The 23,238-nt window shown below is 49.1% G+C and overlaps 2 protein-coding genes across 7 annotated transcripts in view; both read right to left on the bottom strand.

Moving 5' to 3' along the window:
• The window catches only part of LOC149340859 (cholinesterase-like), a 212,420-nt gene that overhangs the window by 101,441 nt on the left and 87,741 nt on the right, over nucleotides 1–23,238 (bottom strand). The window contains exon 1 of one of the 6 annotated variants that reach the window (XM_089549773.1): nucleotides 17,495–17,949. The exons of 4 other annotated variants lie outside the window; for them this stretch is intronic. In XM_089549773.1, coding sequence (XP_089405899.1) covers nucleotides 17,495–17,515 — 21 coding nt within the window. In that variant the 5' untranslated portion in view covers nucleotides 17,516–17,949. Of the gene's footprint in view, nucleotides 1–17,494; nucleotides 17,950–23,238 lie in introns of those variants that run through there. One more of the 6 variants, XM_089549778.1, reaches the window with a different exon arrangement.
• Nucleotides 10,010–15,166, bottom strand: LOC149340861 (transcription initiation factor TFIID subunit 4-like). The gene is made up of 2 exons (XM_089549758.1): nucleotides 14,183–15,166; nucleotides 10,010–12,280 (listed from the first exon to the last, which is right to left on the bottom strand). The coding sequence occupies exons 1-2, from the start codon at nucleotides 14,411–14,413 to the stop codon at nucleotides 10,220–10,222; spliced, it is 2,292 nt and encodes a 763-aa protein (XP_089405884.1). The 5' UTR covers nucleotides 14,414–15,166; the 3' UTR covers nucleotides 10,010–10,219.

Raw genomic sequence — 23,238 nt, 5'->3', positions numbered from 1 at the left:
ACGGACAACAAAAAAAAGGAAAGCTTGCAGTGATCAGAATTTAAAAGGGTATCGGAGCGATAATGTTCCAAAACGACAAAAAGATAAAATAAAGAGATAACAAGTTTCAGTTCCTAAATCTTGTTTTTCATTCCTGCGTCATAAGTATCTATGCTTTCAGAACAACAACACTATGAGTAAGGAAGTGTGGACAGTAATCCCGGTGTAACATATTGCGTAGTGGAGCCACCTACTGAAATGTAGTGTTAAACCTGATTCCGAATTTTCGAGGCTGTTTACGGCAACTGCGACGCCGAACAAGAAGCGGCCTGTCTGTCCGTCCACATGCCTTTCTGCTTCGAAGAGTGAGAGGATAAAGTATGTAGCCGCGCTATCATGCATTCGAAGTTTTTTCCTGGGTTTACTGTCAACTGAGGGATCTGATGTCAGCGAACAAATCACGCTAGAATAGTGCATTACCCAGCCAGAAGCACTCACGCTTTCTCCGTCGCTGTTCTGTCAGAAAAAGAAAAGAACATCCGCAGATCGCGCGTTTCAACAAAGGCGGGCAGTGAGTTGCAGAAAGGAAAGGCACCCAATATCGCGAATCACCGAATGTCAGACTTGCGGCATTTATCCCTAAAGCCTGAGGCAACGCACTTATCTACGGAGTCCCCCCTCTCGCAACTGCACGCTGTAACACTAGCCAGCAAACGGCGTCTACTCAGCTTCCCACGCGATCGACTTAAGCCAGTGTTTTCACAGGAACTGAAATCCTTAGACAGCAACTTGGTCCTTTCCGCTGATTACGCGTCTAGGCCAAGGAGACTCTGAACTCCCTTGCTCACGGGTTATGCATGTGACGCAGACCGATGTGCCCGTCTGGACTGAAGGACACTTCGCAGAAAGCATAGACGAAAAGAGAAATATAAATTTTGGCGGCGAAGCTTCTCATCTCACTAATAAAAAAACGTGCGTGACATTCGGAGCCACCGTACCACCGAAGACTGATTCCTTTTTAGGTCTAGTCTCCAACCTTCCCCCCTCCTTACACGCCATTTCTCTCTCTGTCCCACTTCTACTCCATACGTCGACAGAGTGTCCTGTTGCCTGACCCTACACCCGGCGCAAACTTAGACATCTAATAAAACAGGCAACATATTGTAAGCATGTTCACCGCCGGTATGTTTCTATAAATTTATTCCCCAAGTGCAATGGTTATGCTATCATTGTACTGACATGAAAAGTTAGTCACTAGCCACTACAAAAAGGGATTAATTAATGCAGATTTATTCCTTAGATATCATGGTCTGCGAGGAGACTATAATAAGCCGCCGTGATGACGCCTGTATGGTCGCTCGATTTCCCTTACGCTTGAAACAAGGCCGTCTTCGCACGCAAAAGGAAGAGGAGTGTGCGTGGCCACAAAACGCTCAGAATCAGTGATATCCCTTTTCCTCCCTGTCTTTGTGGAGAAAAATTTTCAGTGCAAATTTTGCGCAATGAAAATGAAGCTAAGTGTAGCCTGTGTATCAGATTTAACATTTGGATTGGCTAGTGTCCACTCGGCGTTACCATCTGTGTAGTGTTGGACTGTTGGATGTGCAACAATCATTTTTTGCTCCAATCAAATGCAGACGACCGGCCAAAAGTGCAGTAGAGAGGCGGGCCATGGCCACGACTAACGCCAGCCCTGACAGTGCACAAGCGGTTTAGTCACCGGTCCTATTATCGAAGCCGCTGCCTGAGCCCTGGAACTTTAAATGCCACTGCGTTTCAGGGACGCAAAGTAGGTTTGCATTGAGTTGTAGTACCTGCTCTCTTCTCAGTTGTAGCTTTAGCGTTGTGTAGAGCACCGCAGGTGTATTAGTCACAGATTTTTTGCGCATACCCAAAAATTCTGGACAAAAGCATTTTTAAGCGGGAAACCGTTTATGAAGACAATTTTTTCATATAATGCAAGATTTCACTATAACAATCAATATGCCCGAAGATCACCCGACGGCACACTTGTATTTTTTTGTTTCTACTAACGTTTTTGCTAGCATGGACCATTACCTTCCATATTTCCATAACAGTGCCTTACGATTTTCCAATTTCCAAAAATTTTGTCCGAGAATGTTGGATATGAAAATTTAATCCTCGAAGCGCTTTAAAGCAACTGGTGTAAAACACAAACTAATACAATCTCAGGAAAGGCTACTCGCTTATTTTGCATATGCGACAGTTTATGTGCGTGGTCTCTTGTAAGAGACCACGCCTAAGTCTATACTGCAAGGTTACGTCCTCACTAATCCAAGGGAAAAAAAAAGCAAGGTCAATTGGCTGCAGTACACAGTAAAGTTGAGCAACTTTTCCAGTATACCGAACTTCACGTGTCAATTCCCTTTGACGGATGCCGTTCTAATGAGACGGCAGGGTGCCAGAACTAACAGCTTCTGAACGTGTACCATTGATTCGCCTCACCTGAGTTTGAATAGAGCATTAGTCTGTTCAACGACTTCCATAGGTAACGAATGGCTTTGGAAGATTTTGCTTCTTGTCTTTTTTTTATTTCTCTCCATTTAAGAACGCCGCGATTTTCAGAATATTCGTCATAAAGCACATCAGCTCAGTTTAACCAAATTAGAAATAAGAATTCTAACGGACTCCCTCGTCGCTTCTTCGTTTTAGCTGACACGCGATATTGACGAGTTCCGTTGATCAATAACAGGCTCTCGTTAGGCACCCTAGCTTTGTGAAGCGCAGTGTAGTTGGTTGAACTTGGAATTGCAGCGGCAGACGCGTCTGCCGGCAGCGAACGAGTTTTACGACCAGCGCGATTAACATTGATGAATGAACTTCTCTAAGCAGCGGCGCTCTCACTGGCGAGTAGCGCCTTCGTGCGCGCCAAGTTTCACGTTTTTCCATTAAGCGACATAGCAAAGACCATATCGGTTTTTTTTTCTGCTTACCGCCCAGAAACACGCAATCAGTGCTCGAAATTCGCATTTAAGTTTGTAAACGCGCGCGAAAATCCGACAGACTAATGCACTATGAAGTCAGCTGTTTCAGCGCTGATGTGAATATGTAATCCATTAGCTGTGCAGCATGAGAGAAAAGGCCGCCAAATCCCCGTAAATTAGAATTAATAGTTTATCCAAGGCGCGTCCATACGATACTCGTCGCCATGCAGGCAATCCCTTTAAACTAACGCAAGTCTTGCCACGCTAGTAGCCGCTAGGCTGTCTGGCACTGTGCCTGCCGAAAAAAGAAATAAAAACGATGCAATTCATTTAGAATATAGCTGCACAGAAATCCCGAGCATAGGATGCGGCCTCACATATATTCAGGCGGCTGTACAGCATCTAAAGTAAAGCGCGAGGCCTCTCGGGAAACAAATGAATCGGCCTGCAATTCTATGCGCTTCGATTATGATGCGCAGAGAACAGGGCTCACGTTTTCAATATGATCTGAGCATCCAAGATAACGTCGGATAACTCGGATAACCAAATCGGATAACGTCGGATAACCATATATTAACGCTCATTTTGACCGGAATGCTACAACTTTCGCGGGCTTAGGGAGCCACGGTGGCTTCCTGATTATGATAGGGCTCAGCCCAGTACTGTGAAAAAGCCATGGTCAGTGCCACGCTCACCTTATTTGGTGCAACCAGTTCTGCATGCCGTCGACACCGTAGCTAGGAGACAGCGTACTGCATACGCATAGGAAGCGGCAACTTCAATGTGGAGGTTATTTTTCGAAGCTCGAACATCGAGCTCTGTCTTGCTGGCAAGGATAGAGATGCGGAGACAGGGAATGCCTGATTCCACACTTACAAAAGTGGTCTATAGACTTCGTATAGACTCTATTGCCTTCCTATAGACATTTCCTTTTGCCTATTCATAGCCTATAAATTGTCTATATATTTCTTATAGATTATATTGCCTTTCTATAGACATTTACTTTTCTCTATTCATAATCTATAAATTGTCTATAGACAAATGTCTACTAAAAGTGCATGGCCATAAAGCTATAGATTGTCTATAGACTGTCTATAGGGATTACATTGCTTATAGACGAGTCTACAGGATTTGTCTATGCAAAGCCTATAACTTAATTAAGAGAGAGAGTATCTAAAGGCATTTTTGTACGGGCAAATATGAGCATACTTCTCACCAATGCTTCCCCGCTCTGAAATAGGCTTTAGAACATGTCACTCAGAGCGCAGCCGAAAATAGCGGTACCTCAATACACTCTGCACTTCTGCTGCCTTACATATCTGTTGCCGCAGCGTCAATAAGCTGCCCCCCCCCCCCCCCCCCCTTCCCCCTAAACACACACGATGAACCACAAGCAAAGGATTTCTTGCACGTGTCATCATGGCCTCACGTAGTGCAAAAGTAAAAATACTTCTCCTGTGCGCCCGAATGATGTTCAGAGTAAAGCTTACGCAACGTCCTCACACCAGCCTTTCAGAGGTTTATTCCTCTGCTTTTCTACTTTCGTAAGGAGGCATTTGCTGCTTGCTCGCGCTGCTCATATTTTACGCTCTACGAAAGCATATGTATTGGCCCTCTTTGCTCTAAACAACAAAGTAGGTCGTTCTGTTGTGGTAAAAGGAAAATAAAGCCGCCATCGGAAGATCGGAAATGTGATCGCAGCACCCGCGACTCGATCGAAACTTGTTATAACAGAACTATAGATATCTTCAAGAAAAACTAAACTACAGTTCGTATACGTATCCCACACAGCGCGGGACAAGAGTGTCAAAATATGTTTGCCGCAAGACACAGCGGCAAAGATTCGGTGTAATGCTAGAATACATACTGCGCTTTCTTTTTGTTTTGCTCTTTTTTGTTTAAGTCGGGAAAGCGCCTTCGTCTTGCACCGGAATACAGGTATCGAACTGCGAAAAGCGCTCAAGATACACAGAGAGGACTGGGGTTCTCTACAGAACCGAACACGAAAAGGTCATCAGAGAACTCGTGCTTGATCTTCGCGGAATGGCTGAAGCTACATGTCTCGTCGGCGGATATATCGACGAAAATAGTGCGCCAAAGCTAGATAACACGAACAAACATTTCATCAACGCAGAGGAAGGCTTCGTAACAGCGACGCTCTGAGTTGCAAATTACACTGTCGAGTCGTCTAGCCCACTCGGGCTAATAAAACTATTATAGATTTCTAAATTGACTATATTTTTTATTTTTCGGTGATATTTTTAATTCTATACTTTTCCAAGTCCTATTTCTAAATAAATCCTGAATAACAAGTTCGCGGTCTTGTTGGAAGACATAAAATATTAATCCGAAACACCATCTTGATGATTCAGACATGGCAGTTGCGCGAAAGACACACACACACAAGACAGGTTACGGGACGCAATTTGCGCTCGTCCCGTAACCTGTCTTGTGTGTGTGTGTTTCGCGCAACTGCCATGTCTGAAGTATTGAACCAACTAGCCCGACAATACGTTCTACCTATCTTGATAACCATGCGGTGTTAACAGTTGATTGAGCTTTTATTAGTTTCCAGGCATAAAACGCTTTCTAGGGATCAGTATTTGTGGTGTAGAAAGAGACATTACGTTCTTGAGCAAATAGCGCATGTATACTGGCAAACAAAATTGCTGTACAGATGGTCGATTCATTTCATATTGCGTCCAGAAACTTTCTGAGGAAATTTTCTATGCAGGCGCCAACTACTAAATGCGTGCTAACACTCACTTAGCACGCATCACTAAAAAAAAAAGTAATTACACGGAGAGAACGAACAGCATGACGACAAGCTTTAGAATTGCGTACGAGGGAATGAAGCCTGGAAATGGCTTTAATACATGATATACGGAGCCCGCTGAGAGAACTTGCCAGACAGCTTCATTTTTCAGCGCTCCTTTCAAAACATACGGAGCCATCTCTCAGATTTCGAAACCTTCACACTGGATTCTTGCTCGCACATAAGAGAACGTGTACCTCAATCGCATGGACAACATCACAAGATAATTTAATGCGCTGTGAGAGACGACAACCGTAAAAACAGAAAACCATGGCCAGCTTTGCTGGTTACGTACTTTTTTGTTTTATTTTACTGCACAACCGTAAACAGAAACAATAAATGACAGCGAGCATTGCTTGCATCGCATCATTATTCAGACTTGAAGAAACCGGGCAGCACGCTCGAAGTCTTCTTGTCTTACGAAAGCAGTATGAAAGTAATAACCCTCCTCCTTCTCGTTCCAAAAGCCCAAGCCTTCAGAGTTAATAGAAGCAACAATCGCTAGCAGCGGTGTCATATACGCAGAAGCGGAGAAAGAGACACTGAAAACTAAACTATATCTCTCTACGTTGGCAATTCCGTGCAGTACCCAGAAAGCTTCGGATACGGCAGCTCAAACAAAGACGCTTGTTGACAACAGGCCCTGCGGACGGATTGGGTCCGGCTCTTCAGTGCTGACATGTAACTCGCAGTGTTGAACGTTACCAGGCAGGTACGGCGAACGGAAAGAGAAGGCACGCACCCGCAGACACAGGTGCTTATTGCACACACTTTCGCATACGCAGCAGTGAGCGGCTCACGATGGAGGATCGGAGTGGAAGCAGCAAAGTAGAGACGAGCGAAGATTCGAAAGGAACAAAAAGCAAGCAGAGTATAACGTTATGTCTATCTTATCTGGCGTGCCGGTTATCAAAGACTAAGAGGTGGAAAGCACCATGAGGTAACCGTGTGTACCAGTAGTTCATGTACGAGCACAGAATACGTCTCCGGTTCTGCAATGCAGCCAGTCACTTAAAACGTGAAGGCGTACTCTTACGATCGCTCTGTGTCTAGTGGTTGGTTTCCGCCTCACGTATTGGCGACCTCTGCGCGCGCGCACGCCTACAGGCTTCCAACACGGTCATCTCAGAGTGCATCAAGCCTATGTTACTAAACAGAAGAGAAAATATTATCACTCGCCTGTGTTTAAAATAGTAAAGAATTTGATTTATGTTTCGCGTTAGGCCGTCTCCGCAATATATGTGTCTCAAACCTTCCGAAACACTTTTTAGACCGTTCAGTGCGCAAGAGTGGCGAGATGGTAAATTTCAACCATTATTTTGTCACTGATGCACGGTATTAAAAAGCCACTGAGTTGAAATACACGAAGGCAGACGCAAGGATTTCGGTTGAAAAGGAACGTTAGCGAGCAGTCGTCACCGCCGACGTTCCGGTAAGCAGGAGGATAAAGAAGGAGAAAAAAACGGCAGCAGATGATGCGTGCTGTTAAAAATAGCAATAAAAAGCACCGGGTGCACGAGCGTAGTGTGAAATATGAATCGCCGGTTGTTCGCTTAGCGAGGCGAAGAATTTGTTAACAACCGAGCGCTTTCCAAGTTGAAGTTGTAGGTTAAGAAAGAACAGAAGGAATTTCAAACAAATATCCCGCTTCTGTGTGAATCAACGCGTGCTGGCAGCACAGAAGCAGGCGCCGCTAAAACTTTTGAGACGACACGTAACGCAACCGACGCAAATTAATTTCTCCGCCAGAAGCGTGAGCAAGCGCGTTTATACATGCATCACTTCTTCTCAAATAAACGACGGCAGCTGCTGTCTGTTCCACGCGTGTTTCGTGCTGTGCGAGACACTGACATGCTGGAAAGGCAATAAACTCCTCTCGTGAACGTTCTCTTAGAGGACGCCCCTCGAATCGTGTGCCGCGAGGGCTCACTAAATGAGCGGCGCACAGTGGCAAAAACATTCTGGACGCTGACCTCATGGGACAGTGGCAGACACACATTCATTCAAACAAGTGAATCAGGTGGGCCATATGACGACAGACCACTGCATGACTAATCTCGCCTGTGCATAAGCACCGCCACCACCACATGTGATGCACTGTCTTTCTTTTTTTTTAATGCCAGAACCAATTGAAGCGCAACTTTCCTTGCTTTTAGCGTCCGGCATGTCACTGTTTGCTGTTCGGGCGCTAAAAAGTGGTAGGGTTTTAACGCAGTTAAACCGAGAAGACGTGAGAAAGCATTCTTTATTCTGGTTGGCTCATGGCTTTGCTTCCCTAGCCCGTCGGCGCGTCTGGCGACGATATTAGTTCGATAGTAGTATTAGTTAATGAAGTGACGCCAAATGCAGAGTGCGAGAGTGTGTTGTAGTTTAACACGAGGCGTGCACCTGCGGCGATAGCATAAAGTCTCTGTCATCATGACACTTTCTACCGGACCGGTTTCCGCTGTTGATGCGGTGTCTATCTTTGCCGCGCCGTTTTAGTTGTATTGTCTTCTGTGAAGCTAGTGGTTGATTGATTGATTAAAAACATCTTTATTTGTTCAGTATTCTCAGAACATGTGGGTGGGCCCCCTAGTCCGGTAGTCCACTGGCTGCTGCTGCTGCGCTGGCCCTCCCCACCAGCCAGTGCTGACGATCAGGATCATCGCTGAGCAGAATAGCCTCCCACTGCTCCTCCGAGGGGTTGGGAATGGGGTCAACTAAGGGATTAAATTGGCATGCCCACACCATATGGTAGAGGTTAGCTACCTCTCCACAGTGTGGCCACTGCGGAGAGCGTAGTGTAGGGTACCACTGGTGTAATTTAGCTGGCGTTGGGTATGTGTTGGTTTGTAGTCTCCTAAGGGTGTTCTAACTTATTGAGGGATTTGTGTGGTGTTGGGTACTCCTTTCTGGCTGTTCTCTATGGCGCGAGATTGTCAGCATACACTGCTAAACCTATAAGGTCGCGGCACCCTTCATGGTCATCAGGGGGAGACGCCCGGTATAGAAGAGCTCGGGCATGCCTGTGAGCGGCTTCGTTTCCTCCTGGTAGTTCCAGGTGACCGGAAAACCAGATGACTGAGGCTTGGTTGGGCGGATGCTTAGTCAGCAATGACAACCCTGACTTATGAATTAATCCGTAATTGAAGTTGCGAATGGCGTTCTGGGAATCAGTGAGCACAATGGCGTTGGGGTGGATGCTACAGCTAATGCAATAGCTGCCTTCTCTGCGTGAGTAGGGTTAGATGTTTTCACCGAGGCGCAGTTCACCAGCTAGTGGAGTGCAGCCCCTAGCCGAGTGCTTTGTAAATAAATTGCATATAGCCCCTTTATGTATAGGTGCCGTCAGAAGCAAATGGAAGGCAATATTAACGAAAAAATTTAATCTGCCCCACAAATTTATGCGTCCTTGAATACATATCTGCAGCCTAATTGGGATTGTGCGAATTGCACTGTGCACCAACAAACATGGACCATTATGCTTCAGATTTGAAGGAATTAATTTTTTTTGACAAAGTCGCCTTCCATTTATATTTGACGGCGAGTGTACATACATGACCTCGAGTAGTAGATACCATGCTGAAAAAAAAAAATGGGGCGATAGCATAGTGCTCTCGTGCACAGCAAGCGAAGTCGACCTGTTCGCGCCGCCGCAAGTTCCAAACCCGGTCGCAGCAATACCTATTTAATTATTTAGGCTCACAAGGTCAGTTCAAGGTCGGGCTTCAGCGCCGAAACAGCTTTTGCAGCTTTGGCCCTGCAGTAGAGCTTCTGAAGTAGAGCTTCCGCACTATAGATTATTATGCGAAGCATACTACTAGAGGTATACTACAGCCCTTCGCCGTGGTTACGCGCCGTGCACACCATGGCGTGAGGCGTGGACCTGTCGCGGGCGGCGTGTAGGGTAGGGGACATGCTTCTTGGGATGGTAGTGCGTCGTATCAACCTAGAATCAAGTTGGCCAGATTCGTGATAACTTCTCCTGCGTGAAATACTTCTTCGCGCTCAACAGCTCTTCGTAGCTGAACATTGTGCATTAGCAATGTTGCAACGCGCGCGGACAGACACACGCACAGCTCAGAATTGAAATATTTCCTATCGTTCAATTTTGCAATTGCAGTCGAAGACGCTTTCTTATGTCGATTGCAGAAATGCATATCCTAAATACCTGCTTCTTTACGTCCTGAATTACGGCAGGTACGGGTTTTTATAACACAGTACCAGCCTCCCAGGGCTGACGCGTACCGGTGCTCGTTTCAAGATCGCCGTAATGAAACAAGACCTCTTTGTAGCAATATTTATGCAGTGATACACATACAAAAGGACTGAGTGTTAAAACAAAGGCAACAACATGACCAAAAACTTATCCGTCAAACTTGTCAAAAACTTCTCTCTCTGTTAGATGCATGCAAAGTTGACGCCCCAGTTCTTCGGATTCAGTATTTCAGAAAGAAACCCGGTTCAGTGCTTCATGTACGCTTGGTAGATACCCGGTTCAGTGCTTCATGTACGCTTGGTAGATGAAGTTGCGACGGCTACTGTCCTTTTCCTGCTCCAAGAGAAAAAGTACGTCGCGCGCATTCACCCGCTTCATCCTCGGTCTGAACACAGCCGGCTGAACAGGAGCGGACGCTCCAGGGGCGCCGGCCGCTGCTGCCAGCGCTTCTATCGACGACCCAGGCCGTTTACGGGGCCCGATGGCGAGCAGCGCCGTCACGTTAGCCTCACGCTGCCTCGCCTCATCCTGCTCGGCCTTCTGCAACTCGCGCGCTCGCTGCCTCAGCTTCAGCTGCTCAGGATCTTCGGCTCGCGAACGGCTCCGTGCGGCCCTCAGTAGCATCTCTCGCTCTTCTTCGTCGTGGCGCCGCTTCTCCGCCTTGTCGAGCTCTTCGAGAAAGCGCAGCTGCTGGCGCACGTCCTGCGTGGGTGTGCAGCGCGGGTTCCAGCCCGGGTTTTCCTGGCGATGCTCGGCGATCACGCTGAGCTTCTCGATGAGCGTCTTGAGCCGCTCTTGGGTGGCGTGAGACACGAGGGCCACCACATCGTCCGACACTTCTTGGATGCCGCGGCGCGCGGCAAGGGCGGCGATCCTCGCACGAAGCGGTCCGGCGAAGAGGAAGTTCTTGTCCTTGCACGAGCGGTCCTGGACCGCAGCGTTGTCGTTGTTGGATGAAATTATGCTCTCGCTCTCGGCGTCCAGGTCGATGCCACCCATGGCGGCTACGTCGTTGATGTCGTCATCGAGAATGGCCGCTCCTAAGGCTCGCTTCTCTTTAACGGCAGCGTCGTTGCAGCTGCTGCCTGTTGTAGGTGGCGCAGAGCTCTTTGACGCTGCTGGCGCCACGGGAGCCGGCACCTTGAAGGTCTGCATCGCGGTAGCATTGGGCGGCAGGCAAGGTGCGAACGAGGCAGGCTTGGAGAGAAGAACGCTCTTGCTGCCACCAGAAGGAACGACCCGGGGCGCGGGGCGCACAGCTCCGGCGAACCTCTGTTGCTGGGCAGCAAGTAGGCCCTGGAGGTTGACAGGTCCAGCCAGTTGCGCAGTGAGGGCGCCTGGAGGCATCATCTGCAGCTGCGCGCCTGCAGAGCGCGGTAACACTGCCCTGGCTGCGGGCGTCTTCTGCAGGTTGCGTGCCATGGACGTAGTGGGAGGCGGCATACAAATGGCGCCACGCGGTGGCGGTCGCACGCCGTCGATAGTGAGTTCCTTGGTCAGAAGGGCATGTCTCAAGAACGGAAGGCTCTTTCGCAAAAAGGGAATGAGGCAGGGCTGCGGAGAAGAGTTGAGTTCTATCTCTAGCTGGTTGGTGAAATCTTCGGGCTGAATAGTACTGTCGATGAGAGCCTGGATCAGGCACCTGACATTTGTGGCCGTGCGCTCAGGCTGATCGCTGGCAAGGCGAATCAGTGTCGAGAGAAAGTTTTTGCACTTCTTTTTGGCTGTGTTTGGGGACATCTGGGACGGGCTGCTGGCCGGCGCCTGAGCAGCCGCCACCGGGCCGGCCTGGATCGACAACTGTTGGCCCACAGGAACACTGGGGGCGGAAACTATCTGGACGCCCAGAGACTGCGGTGCCGGCATTCCCTGCGCTTGCGAAACACACGCGATGCCTGGAGAGGCGAGTGCCACGTTGGGATGTCTGTGTCTAATCTGTGCCGGCGATGCCGTGTACCTGGACGGCATCGGTTGTAACAGCCGTTGCTGTTGTGGCGCTACAGGTCTTGGCAAGGCGGGCATCCGGAACGTCTGCTGGCCTCCAGCGCGAGCAGACGGAACCGGTTGCATGCCAACAGGGTGCATGTTGACGACTTGCAGATGCCCGGTGTCGGTTTTTAATAAGACTGCGCCCCGCATGACGCCTGTCTGTAACGCGACTGCGTTCTGCTGGGGAATGCTGGCACGCTGGGGTGCCCCTCTTGGCAGGATGGTCTGGGCCATCCGAAGTTGTTGTCCTGCTGCAGGACCAAGTACTACCCGCGGTGCGAGAGCTCTCTGTCCCGATGGTGTAGACTTGGGTGGATTCATGGGTGGATTCATGGGTGGATTCATGTCGAGCTGTGTGAAAAAGCGGTGTACTTTCAACAGAAGTGTCTCTGACAAGTCGCAAAAGGAACACTAAACTCCCTCAGCGTAATGTAAAGAAAAATGAGGCAACATCACTGAGCTATGCAATCTGAGCAACTGAGCACAAGCGCTGCGCATGAAGCTTTTATAGGAAAACCGTAGAGCCGAGTTTCGGGAGCGTTTGTTTAGGGCCTACTTGTTTCACGATTTATAAACTGGACTTTGCAGCGCAACAACACACAAACCGTCTCCTGTCTCCTTTTGTGTTTGCGCGCGGAAGTGTTGCGCTTCAAAATCCGGTTTTAAATCGTACAGGAAAAGTGTATATCTCTGAGTTGCAGCCTGGAGGAATTATTGCCCAATTAATTTTGCGACAGTCAGCGTGGAGTAGCACCGGTTTTACAATCGGCGTGTCCATAAACCTAACGCTGGCCTAAGTTCACGGGTTATATACAGCATTTCTACTAACTGTTCCACATGAATACGATTATGGTGATGAGTATGGTACGAAAGTTTAGTCAACCCCGATTTAGCTATGACTCCTTGTGTTGTTCATCACCACGCGCTTGGCGAATCGAAGCTGTAAAGGGACCCTGAAATGATTTCGATGGAGATATTCTAGTGGAACACGTCTGTAGAGGTGGTCTTTGTGGGTATTCCAGCCAAACTTGAAAAATCTTCGTGGGTCCTACAATTTAGAAATAATTTTTAAAAATCGCTGCTGGAAACAGCTCGCAACCGATTAGGGGGACCCACCTCACTGCGCGTCCATTACCCCGATGACATCAGTTGGCAGACGAAGACCTACTGAACTACAGACCTGCACATATGGCGGGGTCCTATGGAGCAGCGTGCGCAAACATTCGTTAGCTTTTCGGCCGTTGAGGGCGCTCGGTTGACCTGTTCGCCTGCTATGACCATCATCATCGTTTGCCATTTTGTGCATGCTATTTAATACATTTGTTTTGTCTTTCTCTGCTATCTTCACAGCAGCGATGAAAATAGCCATAATAACGACTTTTTTCGCTCTCAAGGAGCATAAAAAACGTCTTCCTTTTTGTCCGCTTTCTTTTCGTCGGCACCACATGCCTAGCATAGATAAACGGATGATAATGATTTCGTGGACGAACGACAAAACTGCCCTCTTTGACACAAAATGACGGAGGAGGCCACTTTCTCAACAGGTATATATTAGCGCCACGCCGCATATGTTTCTATCGTTGCGGTAAAAGGCATGAACTAGAACATGCGCGTTGGAGAAGGGCCATTTGTGCAGGTCTGTAGCCCAGTAGGTCTTGTGGCAGATGAGCCAGCCTTCAAGCTCACCTCGTCTGCCCACTGACGTCATCGAGGTAAGGAACGAGCCACGGTGGCAGCAGTCAAGTGCGGAATCCTGGACCAAGGATCGACCACGGCGCTCAGTGACCCGTAAGGGTCAAGAACACTTAAAATTTATCGACAATAAGGTTTTTTCCATCCATCCATCCACGCGCGGTGAGGTGCGTCGCCGAAACGTCATCGGGGTAAGGGACGCGCGGTAAGGTGTGTCGTCCTAATCGGTTTCGAGCTCGTTGCGAATCGGCGACGCACCTCAACGTGCGTTCCTTACCCTGATGACGTCAGTGGGCAGACGAGCCAGCCTTCAAGCTCGCGTTCAAGCTTTACCCCGATCGAGCTTTACCCCCTTGTTAGTTCAATTTGATCACAGGCAAATTTCTCCCGGTGCCTGACAACATGCTTAGTTTTGCTCTTCGGGCGGTCGCCACAGCGTCTCTGGCGATCCAAGTAGCAAAGCAAGCGAAGCAGTCACGAACAAAAGCCTAACCAATCTATCGACATGTCCCAGGCAACCTCCTTCCGTAAGTGACAAAGCTGGCAAAATATTGTGCTTACCTTCCTCCGATTTCGATGCAGTCCCTCACGAAGCCCTTGCCCAAGACAACCTGTCGCTGTCAGATGATACAGAAGTGGCGTACAAGGGACACAGCTTTGAAGACCCGCCGCTGGAACCCTCCGAGTCGAAAAGCGCTCGCACACGGGTTCTGATCCGAAGTCACGCGTGCGAACGCGTGAAGCGACGCCTGCACACGCGGGCCAGCTTCGAATCACGTGAGCGTCACGCATTTTCTTTTTCTTCACCGCTTGGTATCGTTCTCAGCAAAGAAACGGGCTCTCTAGAACAAGCCGCAAAAGAGCCTAATATTCCTACTAAAAGAGAAGGAAGTAGTTGACCGCAGTAACCAACGAAGACAGCAAGTGCCAAACATTTGGCGTCGCATTCTGCAGGAGTTTGTTCACTACCTTTTTTTTTTTTTTCGGCAGCTGTTTACGTTCCCTTCTGCGGCGAAGGCCCTGTTGAGGTCTCTTCAGCGAGAAACAATCGCATCAAGCCAAGTTGCGCAAGATGAGAACGCAAGAAGGAATAGGAAGGCGACGGAATACGAAGAATCAGACGCGGTGCAAGCTGATCCCGCGCACTGAACATAAAAGCGTTTCTACATGCCCCTCTGAAGGCATTCCCCCTCGCCTGCCTCACTTCCGGGACTCCAGATTCTCGCGTAACATACGAGCTGTGCTCTAGGAGGATAAACACCTCATGTATCCGCGCAGAACGCAGATGCGTCCTGACGGTGCCCCGCGAGAGTAGCGAGCTTCACTGGATGGCGTTTCGTGTTTCCCACCGTGCTTGCGGTGTACTAGGACCCAAGACGCAGGAATAGACAATGCCACCTTGGGGGGGCAACGGCTGCACTTCGGCTCTTTCCAGTGCTCATGTGCCCTCCCGGCCCGCACTTTGGAACACCAGAGAGAGAGGGAGGAAGCACCACATTCTGCGGCCGTTTTCGCTGTCGCCTGAGCGTGAAAAAGCACGAGAGTGCGTGTGCGCGTGCTTAGGTACGTGTGTTTGTGAAGAGGAGCAGGCGCAAAGGGAAGGCGCAGTAAGTCTCTCTCTCGGTGGACACCTGAAACGCACTGCCCGCGATAATAAAAAAGTGAGAGATGGCGGAGGGAGGAAACGATGGAGAAGATAAAGAGGCGCCGTAGCGGAGGGCTCTGCTTAATTTCATCACTTTTTCTTCAGCGGGCACTGACTTTTAAGCCTCCTGACGTTCTTTAGCGTTCTTTAACAGGCGAAGGGGTGGGGGACCTGCGTGGGGTGTCTGTCAGAGCCAGCGTCGTCGCTTCGGCGGACGCGGTTGTTGCGACGCGCGTCTGTTCTCTCACTCTTTCCTCTCATATCTTTCAACTCTCTCTCTGCACGTGGCAGCGGTGGTGGCTCAGCTAGAGCCAGTCAGCACGCCTGTGTAATTTTCTTTCATCCTTCTTTCAGTCGCAACAACCACCCCAACAAGAGGCATTGACATAGCATAGCAGAGCTCTCCACCTTGACGCCTATTTCTCTACGCTTCCTTTCACCCCCTCGTTCTCTCAGGAGCGATGCCCGCCGACAGCGTCCACCTGCAGTGTGTCCACCAACAGTGTCCACCAAGAGTCTGACAATTAATGTGCCTCTCCATTTCACGTCCGTTGAAATGCGGCTTCCGCTGCTGAAATTCTGTCTCGTTACCTCTTGCACCCACCGCAATGGCTCAGGGGGTCAGCGCGCTCGGCTGCTGAGCCTGAGGACGCCGGTTCAGTTTCGGACGCGGCGGCCTGATTTCGATGAGAGAAAGCAAAAGATACCTGTGTGCTCTACTATGGTAAATTGCTAAATTGGTTTTTGGGGAAAGGAAATGGAGCGTATCTGTCTCACATATCTCGGTGGACACCTGAACTGTGCCGTAAGGTAAGGGATAAAGGAGAGAGGGGGGAGACGGAAGGCAGGAAGAGGTGCCGTTGTGGAGGGCTCCGAAATAATTTCGACCACCCGGGATTTTTAACGCGCACTGACATCGCACCGAACACGGGCGCCTTCTGCGTTTCGCGCCGCTGCGGTCGGGTTCGATCCCCGGTACTCCGGCTCAGTAGCCAATGTCAATGGACGCTAAAAAAGCCCTGTTATATAGTCGAAGTTATTCCGGACCCCTCTCATTTCAATTCGCTTTATTCTTTCACTACCTCCCTCATCCCTCCTTTCGATCACGACGCGTTTGAAGCTTCCAACGAGAAGTAATGGAGTTACAACACCCTTTCCTTTCCCTTCCTTTCCGTTCTATCCCGTGACGTCTTGCTTAGAAGCCGACCACCATAACGACTGAGGCATTGCGACGGGTAGTGTCCCGAGGCTGCAAAATGTCCTATGCTCGTAATATCTGCTCAAGTGATGTGCCTGTTCAAGGACTCATGGGATATCGAGCTTTCTTGTTGTTGCCGCATTCAAATGCACCCGTCGCCCTTGACGAAACCTTTCCAGCTGTTTCCAGCGGCCTTTCGTCCTTCTGGTATCGGCGCAGATTGCGCCACCTTCGAGATAGAGGGAAAACAAAATGTAACCGCAGAACAGCGAATCTCTTCCCGGTTGCGGAGGCGGAGGCGGAACGCAGACGACGTTGACTTTGCTCTGCGTGCACGAGAGAGCCGGAGCGTTGCGAAACGGCCGCGCCTGCTTAGAATAGATAACAAATGAGCATGCACGGAAGTCGCCCCGCGCGCGCAGAGGGGAAACGGGCGCTGCAGCAATTCCGGATCAGGAAGTGTCGCGCTTAGAAACAAAACCGCACTGGCAGATGTCTATCGACTACCGCTGTTAGGACGCTGCCTGCGAAAGCAGAGAAAGAGCCCTTCCTGCCCTGAACCGTCCCTCTCGTTCCCTTCTCCGGACTTCTGCGTTTCCGCCAGCGTCCTTGCCCTCTAAATGCACTGAGCCTACTCGGAAGCGTGACATCACACTCGCGCGGAATATGAAAAAAAAAACAAAAGAGCATTAGCTCCAAGGTCACGGAATTGACGCAACAAACTTTTATTGCTGTTCTAGCAGATGTCGCACTAATGATGCCGGCTAATATGCCGGAATGGCACAGCTTTTAGCACGTATCTGTGCACGCGCGCAGACACGTGCTTTGTGCGTGCGTGCGCGCGCGCGTCCGCATGTGCACGTGTGTGCGTGTGTTCGCACGTGTAAATCCTGTCCCCGCGAGGTACGACTGCTGAGATTTGAAATGCTGGCCGAGTTAGTGGGTTGAAAATAAGGGGGGGGGGGGTTGAAAGTGGGACAAAAGCGGAATGACATCTGTTGGAGAAAAAGGATGAAACGTAGAGACTGACCTCTTTCGGCTGGTGGATCATCCTATATGGTAGCAGCCGTCTACAAGGCCAATGTAGAGGTGGAGCCAACCAGCCCGTGCTGGCGTCCGCGGTGCGGCCCAGTATCTAAACCCCTGCGGTCTACCAATGTTACGAGCATTTTGTACGTCAGCCCCATCCGTGATTGGTTGACCCGCGTGCGCTTGCCTACTACGACAGCTGAGCAGATGATGGCCTTGCTGCTGGGCAATGGAGAACCGACATGTTGAGTCAGGTCATGAAGGAAAGGCGCGGTAACTGTCTCCCTCGGGGAGTACTGAATTCACCGCGAGGGTTCATGTCCATTCAAGTAGACCTGGGTCATAAGGGTTCACGGGTAGAGACGGGGAAAAGGAAAACAACAGAAAGAAATTCAGGGGGCACTTTGATTGTGCGTAGAGGCGAAGGCGTTTTCCGCACCACTTTGACTGCCTATGTGGCACCGGTGACGTCACTACTGGATGACGTCATACCTTATTACTGGCTAATTACCAAGTAATGACTAATTACTAATGACTGATTACTACTTAATGACGCTTAAGCTTCGCCTTTTGGAGTGGAACGCGCTAGACGCTGCCAGGGAGTCCACAGAACGCCAACGCCCGTTCGGCGCGACGCATTGCCCGTTGGAAACACCTTTGAACGCACCGCATATTTGAGGCAAGGAAATGACAATGACGCAGTAATTGTCTCACATCTCGGTGGACTCCCGAACCGCACCGTAACGGAAGGGAGGAAGGTGGGAGTGAACGAAGAATGATAGAAATATGTACCGTAATGAAGGAAATTTAAATTAGATTTAAAGAAAGGAAATCGCAGTAACTGTCTCACATATCTCGGTGGACACCCGCAACTCCCGATTATAGGTCACCGGTTCGAATTCCTGTCGCAAGCTAGGCTCTCTTAACAGTACGTTTATGCTGCACGAAACGATGCTGCACGTACGACACAATCCGGAATATTCTGCGGCAAATACTAAATAATAATAATAATAGTAATAATAAATACAAACGGGTGACGGGTGTCCACCAAGATATGTGAGACAGTTACTGCGCGATTTCCTTTCCTCAAATACAATTTTCATTTTTTTCATTACGGCCCCTCTTTCTCTTTATTTTTTTACTCCCACTTCATCCCTTCCTGTACGGTGCGGTTCAGGTCTGCACCGAGATGACAGAGAATTACTGCTCCATTTTATGCGAAGCATATTAGTAGAGGTACACTACAGCCCTTCGCCGTGGTTACACGCCGTGCACACCACGTGGTGCAGTGACGTCACACCACGTGACATACCACGTGACGCATGACGTCACGACAGAGGAGGAAGGGGGGGTCCACCTGGCGCCATCGCTGTGGTTGCACGCCGTGCAGACCACGTGGTACAGTGACGTCACACCACGTGACATACCACGTGACACATGACGTCACGACAGATCGCCGACACGCGCTGGGAGAGGGAGAACGCAGACGCCGGTATGTCCTCGAGCGGCATTCCCGCGCATTCAGAACGCGCGTTCACACTCGGTGTAGGTGAAACGCTCGCTCCACCGGGCAGGCAGACGCGGCTTCCGTGGCAATCCAGGCGCCCACCCAGCGCGCGTCTCGGGGTTAGTCGGCGTTCCGCTGTAGCCATGCCGTTGTCTTCCCCCACGACGAAGGCTTCTAGTGGTTGTATTAAAATGACCAAGTATTCAACGAAGGAAAGCCATGTATTACCAAGCCTAGCCACCAATATGCTTCGCATCTGACTAGGCTTAACCTTAGCTAAGCCTCAGCCATTTCCTGTCCTCAAAAAGCGTTGCGTTCAAGGGCAAGGCATCGCGCCGAACGGGTGGTGGCGTTCCGTGGACCCTGGCAGCGCTTTAACACGCTGTCGTGTTCCACTCCTAAAGGCGAATCTCAAGCGTCATTAATTAGCAGTTAATTAGTAGATTAACCATTAATTATGTGTGACGTCATCCAGTGCCACAGAGGCAGTGAAAGGGGTGCGGAAAACGCTTGCGCCTTTATGCACTTCAGACAGTTAAAGTGCCCCCTGATTTTTTTAGAGCGCAGCTCTTATGCGTCCGTTCCTGGGTTTCGCGTCGTCGTCGGCGTTGTCGTCGGCCTCGTAACCAGCTCCGCCCCCCTTTCATCCCCCCAGCGCTAGCAGCGACCGACTGATACCGCTGGATGCCGCTGACGCCGCTAGAGAGTCAAGATAACGTGACTGCATAGAACACCGTCGCCGCCATGCAGAAAGAGGAGGAAAGGGTCCCCCCCCCCCCCCCCCCCCCCACCTGTTCTTGTGTGGCGGATAGGGTGCTCTTCAGTTGCCGACGCGCCGGTTATTTCACGTAGGCCCCGGCACGTCGACGAATACGTGACCACTTTCCCACGGCTAGACCTGGTTCTTAGCGCTGCGGAAGCGAGGGTATCATATTGTTTGTGTCGGCATCGGCGGCGTTGTCCCTGAAACCAACTCCGCAGCTGGGGTTGACTCACTATCGAAAAGGTGAAACAGCTTATTTGCTGCGCTCAAATTTCGCATTAAGAAGTAACGTAATCGTCGGTAATTTTTTTTATTTCGTTCATTCACACCCGCAAAGCGCAGATGATTTTGTAATAAAAAAATGGCTGTGGCATAGCTTGGTTAAGCCCGGTAATTGCGAAAGCAATATCCGTAGCTACGCCATGGTTCAGCTGGCAGTGTAGCTGGTGGTGGTGCTTGTGGTTAGACTCGTGGTGATGCATCGGTTATACAATCCAATCCAATCCAATATGCTAATATGGTAGCTACCGGCCTCGCTACGCGACGGGCTGAAAGTGCAACTAGTATTGCTTTCGCAATAGAAGCAAAAAGCGGTCAGTACAGGGGACACAATGCGGTAGCCAGCGAAGGCTGCACCTGGTACCGCACCTTTGCACGACTACTCAGACTCCGACTAGTAAGCGACAACATTGAACGCAGAAGGGATGTAAACTCCGACAGTAATGAAGATCGAAAGAATAATGCGCTGGAGAGTAGTTGTAAAAAAATTATGCGACTATCTATGAAACTAATCTTGTGTGTCCATGTCGTTGCAATACCACAGTTTCTGCGCAGTTCGACGAAATTATCAACTCCGCAGTTACCGCATTCATTTTAAAAAAATAATGGTTCTTAAGTTAAACCTAAGCTGGCTATTATGCCTACGGTATTTTTTTCCTAAGCTTAAGTGACTACAGGGACAACGACCGGGCACTTGTTGAAATGGCGGTGCAAGTGCGTTCTCCTGCTGCTGGCCCACCTGCCTTCATACCGTGATCGACTGAACGATCGATAATCAATCAATCAATCGATTGATCGATCGATCGAGCGTCAGGCATGTTAGGAACGTTGAAACACACTACAACGACACAACCTCGAAACCGGCGGTACTCTTTCAGTTACCGAGTTCCTACACCTCACTCAGACGCTTTGATGCTGCCTTGGGCGAACCATGAAAGCAGCGGGCAGAGCCCGCTTTCCTCGCAAGCAGGAGTCGGCGAGAAAAGCTACAGTGTCAGCACTAGAGAGACGGACGACTCGAAAAAAGCTGTCCACGCTGGCAACGAAGATTAACGCGGAGAGTAAGAGAACAGGCTCCTCCGTGGTTCCAGGAGGCGGGCAAACACAAAAAGAGCAAGAAATCACGCGTCGTTCGCATTTAGGCGCACAACGCTCTTCGCGCGCCAGACAAGCTCCGCCACGCCAAACTAAGAATAGCTACAAAGTCAAAGCCTTCCGGTTCGACATTTGGCTAACGTGACTATTCTCGACTTAACGCCTCGAGGCAGTTATTTTCGGTCACTCTTGAGGCGCCGCACTCGGCGAGCAAACGACCTCTGCGCGCCCGGAAGAAAGCTTTTCTTCCTCTTGGTGATCGACTTATAGGAGATATCGCCTTCTTAATTTGACGCCACACAGGAGCACTCACTGCTACGGAAGAGAAATATTCTCATATGTTATTTAGACATAGCGAGTTTCATAGCGGCCGAACAGAAGGGGCAAATGTTAGATTGTGCTAAAAATTAGCAAATTGCGGCAATTGTTCTATTCTAAACGCTTTTTAACGCCCAAAGTAAAAAATGTGCTGATTCTGTGTTTTAAGTGTCATTATGTTAAAAACAAACAAATATTTATATGCTCTATCATAAACCTTAATGAAACGTCATAATGTTCAACTAAACATCGTTATAATGCTGCGTTCTAACTATTGATATAGTGTTTAAGTCATAACTATAACAAAACATTGCAGTATACTTCAAACATTTTGTTCCAGAACTTTTCCAGCTGTTCTTACAACAACAATGTTCTTCAACTAGCAATACTTCGCAACTAAATTTCTTTTATTGTGCCTTCCATAGATGGGATGCATAGCCTCATTATTTTGTTAGAAACCTTCGCTTATCGCCCATCCAGCAGTATCACTCATGGGACACGCTCCAATAATGGTTATACAGCATTCACTCTATGGCATCCGTTCGGATGTGAATGTACGAGTTGGAGTAAAAATTGCACTGTACTGTAGAACTCAAGTGCTGCCCTCGTTGTTGGTCCTTGCACAGCGCCGACTGAGATGTGCGCCTTCGCAATTCCTCAGAAATAAGTGCAGCGCGAGAACCGTATTCAAGTTAGAAACACACACAGAGACGAACGCTGCAGCTTTCCTCTGTGTGTTTCTCGTCAATGTGAGAGTGGCTCTCGCGCTGGAGTTGTGTCTCAAGAATGCAACCAAATCACTCAAAAACGTGTTTTACTGACCTTCTCAATAGGTGGGCTTGCATACTCTTGCAGGGTTACTTTACTATTGTAGAGAATTTTTCATTTTATATAAGTTGTTTAAACGTTTAATTGAGTTTCCGGCAACGTTTCTTTGAAACATTTCATAAACGTTAGGAAATAAGGACCTTAAGACCATTGTATGAAATTCTGACGAAAGGAAAAGGTAACACTGCTGTAACGTTTAGATGCTCCCTAGGTAGTTGCTCTTCTCCATCTTCCTATTGTTTGAAGCTCACCTGGAAAACGAGGATAACCTATCCTACCTGCGTGTTCATGAATGCAGCGTAGTGTGAGTTAAGCGCTGTCATGAATTTTGTTTTATTTCACTCCGCGCTCCGTTCGCACTCATGTGCACTCTGTTCCAGAGGGCCTAAAACTTCACGGCTCTGCATTGTCCTGTGAAACTGCGGGATTCCTATTTTACTGTATGCGTGCACTATATTGGGTGCTGCCTCTGCGCCAAATTTCAGAGAAAACGCTTTTGCGCTGAGTGCTTCCTGCACCTCTTGACGAGACAGGGCTTTGGCAGGGCGGCACACATTTCGGCGGCAACTTGAGACGGTTGTTGTTAAAACGAAGTGTGAAAGCGCATTTGCGCTTGCGACCGTCTGCAAGAAAGTAACTGACAGTAAGTTTCCTTTCACTGGCAGATTTCGTCAGCAGCCCAGGAAGAAATGAAAACCTTGTGCCGCTCTGAAAATGCTTCTAGACTGTAGCACTACGTCTTGTAGTTGAAATGCGTTCCAGCTGCCTCTCATAAGTTATTTCCACTATAGCGGCGCCCACGTGAATTGCGTATTCACGAATTATATTTACCTGTACAAGCAGCTTCAGGAATCCGCTTGAAGATTTTGCCTAATGCCTCACACAGAAGTTGTGAACCCGGGAACTAGAAGACTCAGATAGTTTAGTGCAACCAGTAACTGTAACCACGTAATAT

The sequence above is a fragment of the Amblyomma mixtum genome, chromosome 6 (genome assembly GCF_055824585.1).
Source record: "Amblyomma mixtum isolate Tamu chromosome 6, ASM5582458v1, whole genome shotgun sequence".
NCBI lineage: Eukaryota > Metazoa > Arthropoda > Arachnida > Ixodida > Ixodidae > Amblyomma > Amblyomma mixtum.
This window is presented reverse-complemented; position numbering and strand designations above follow the sequence as displayed.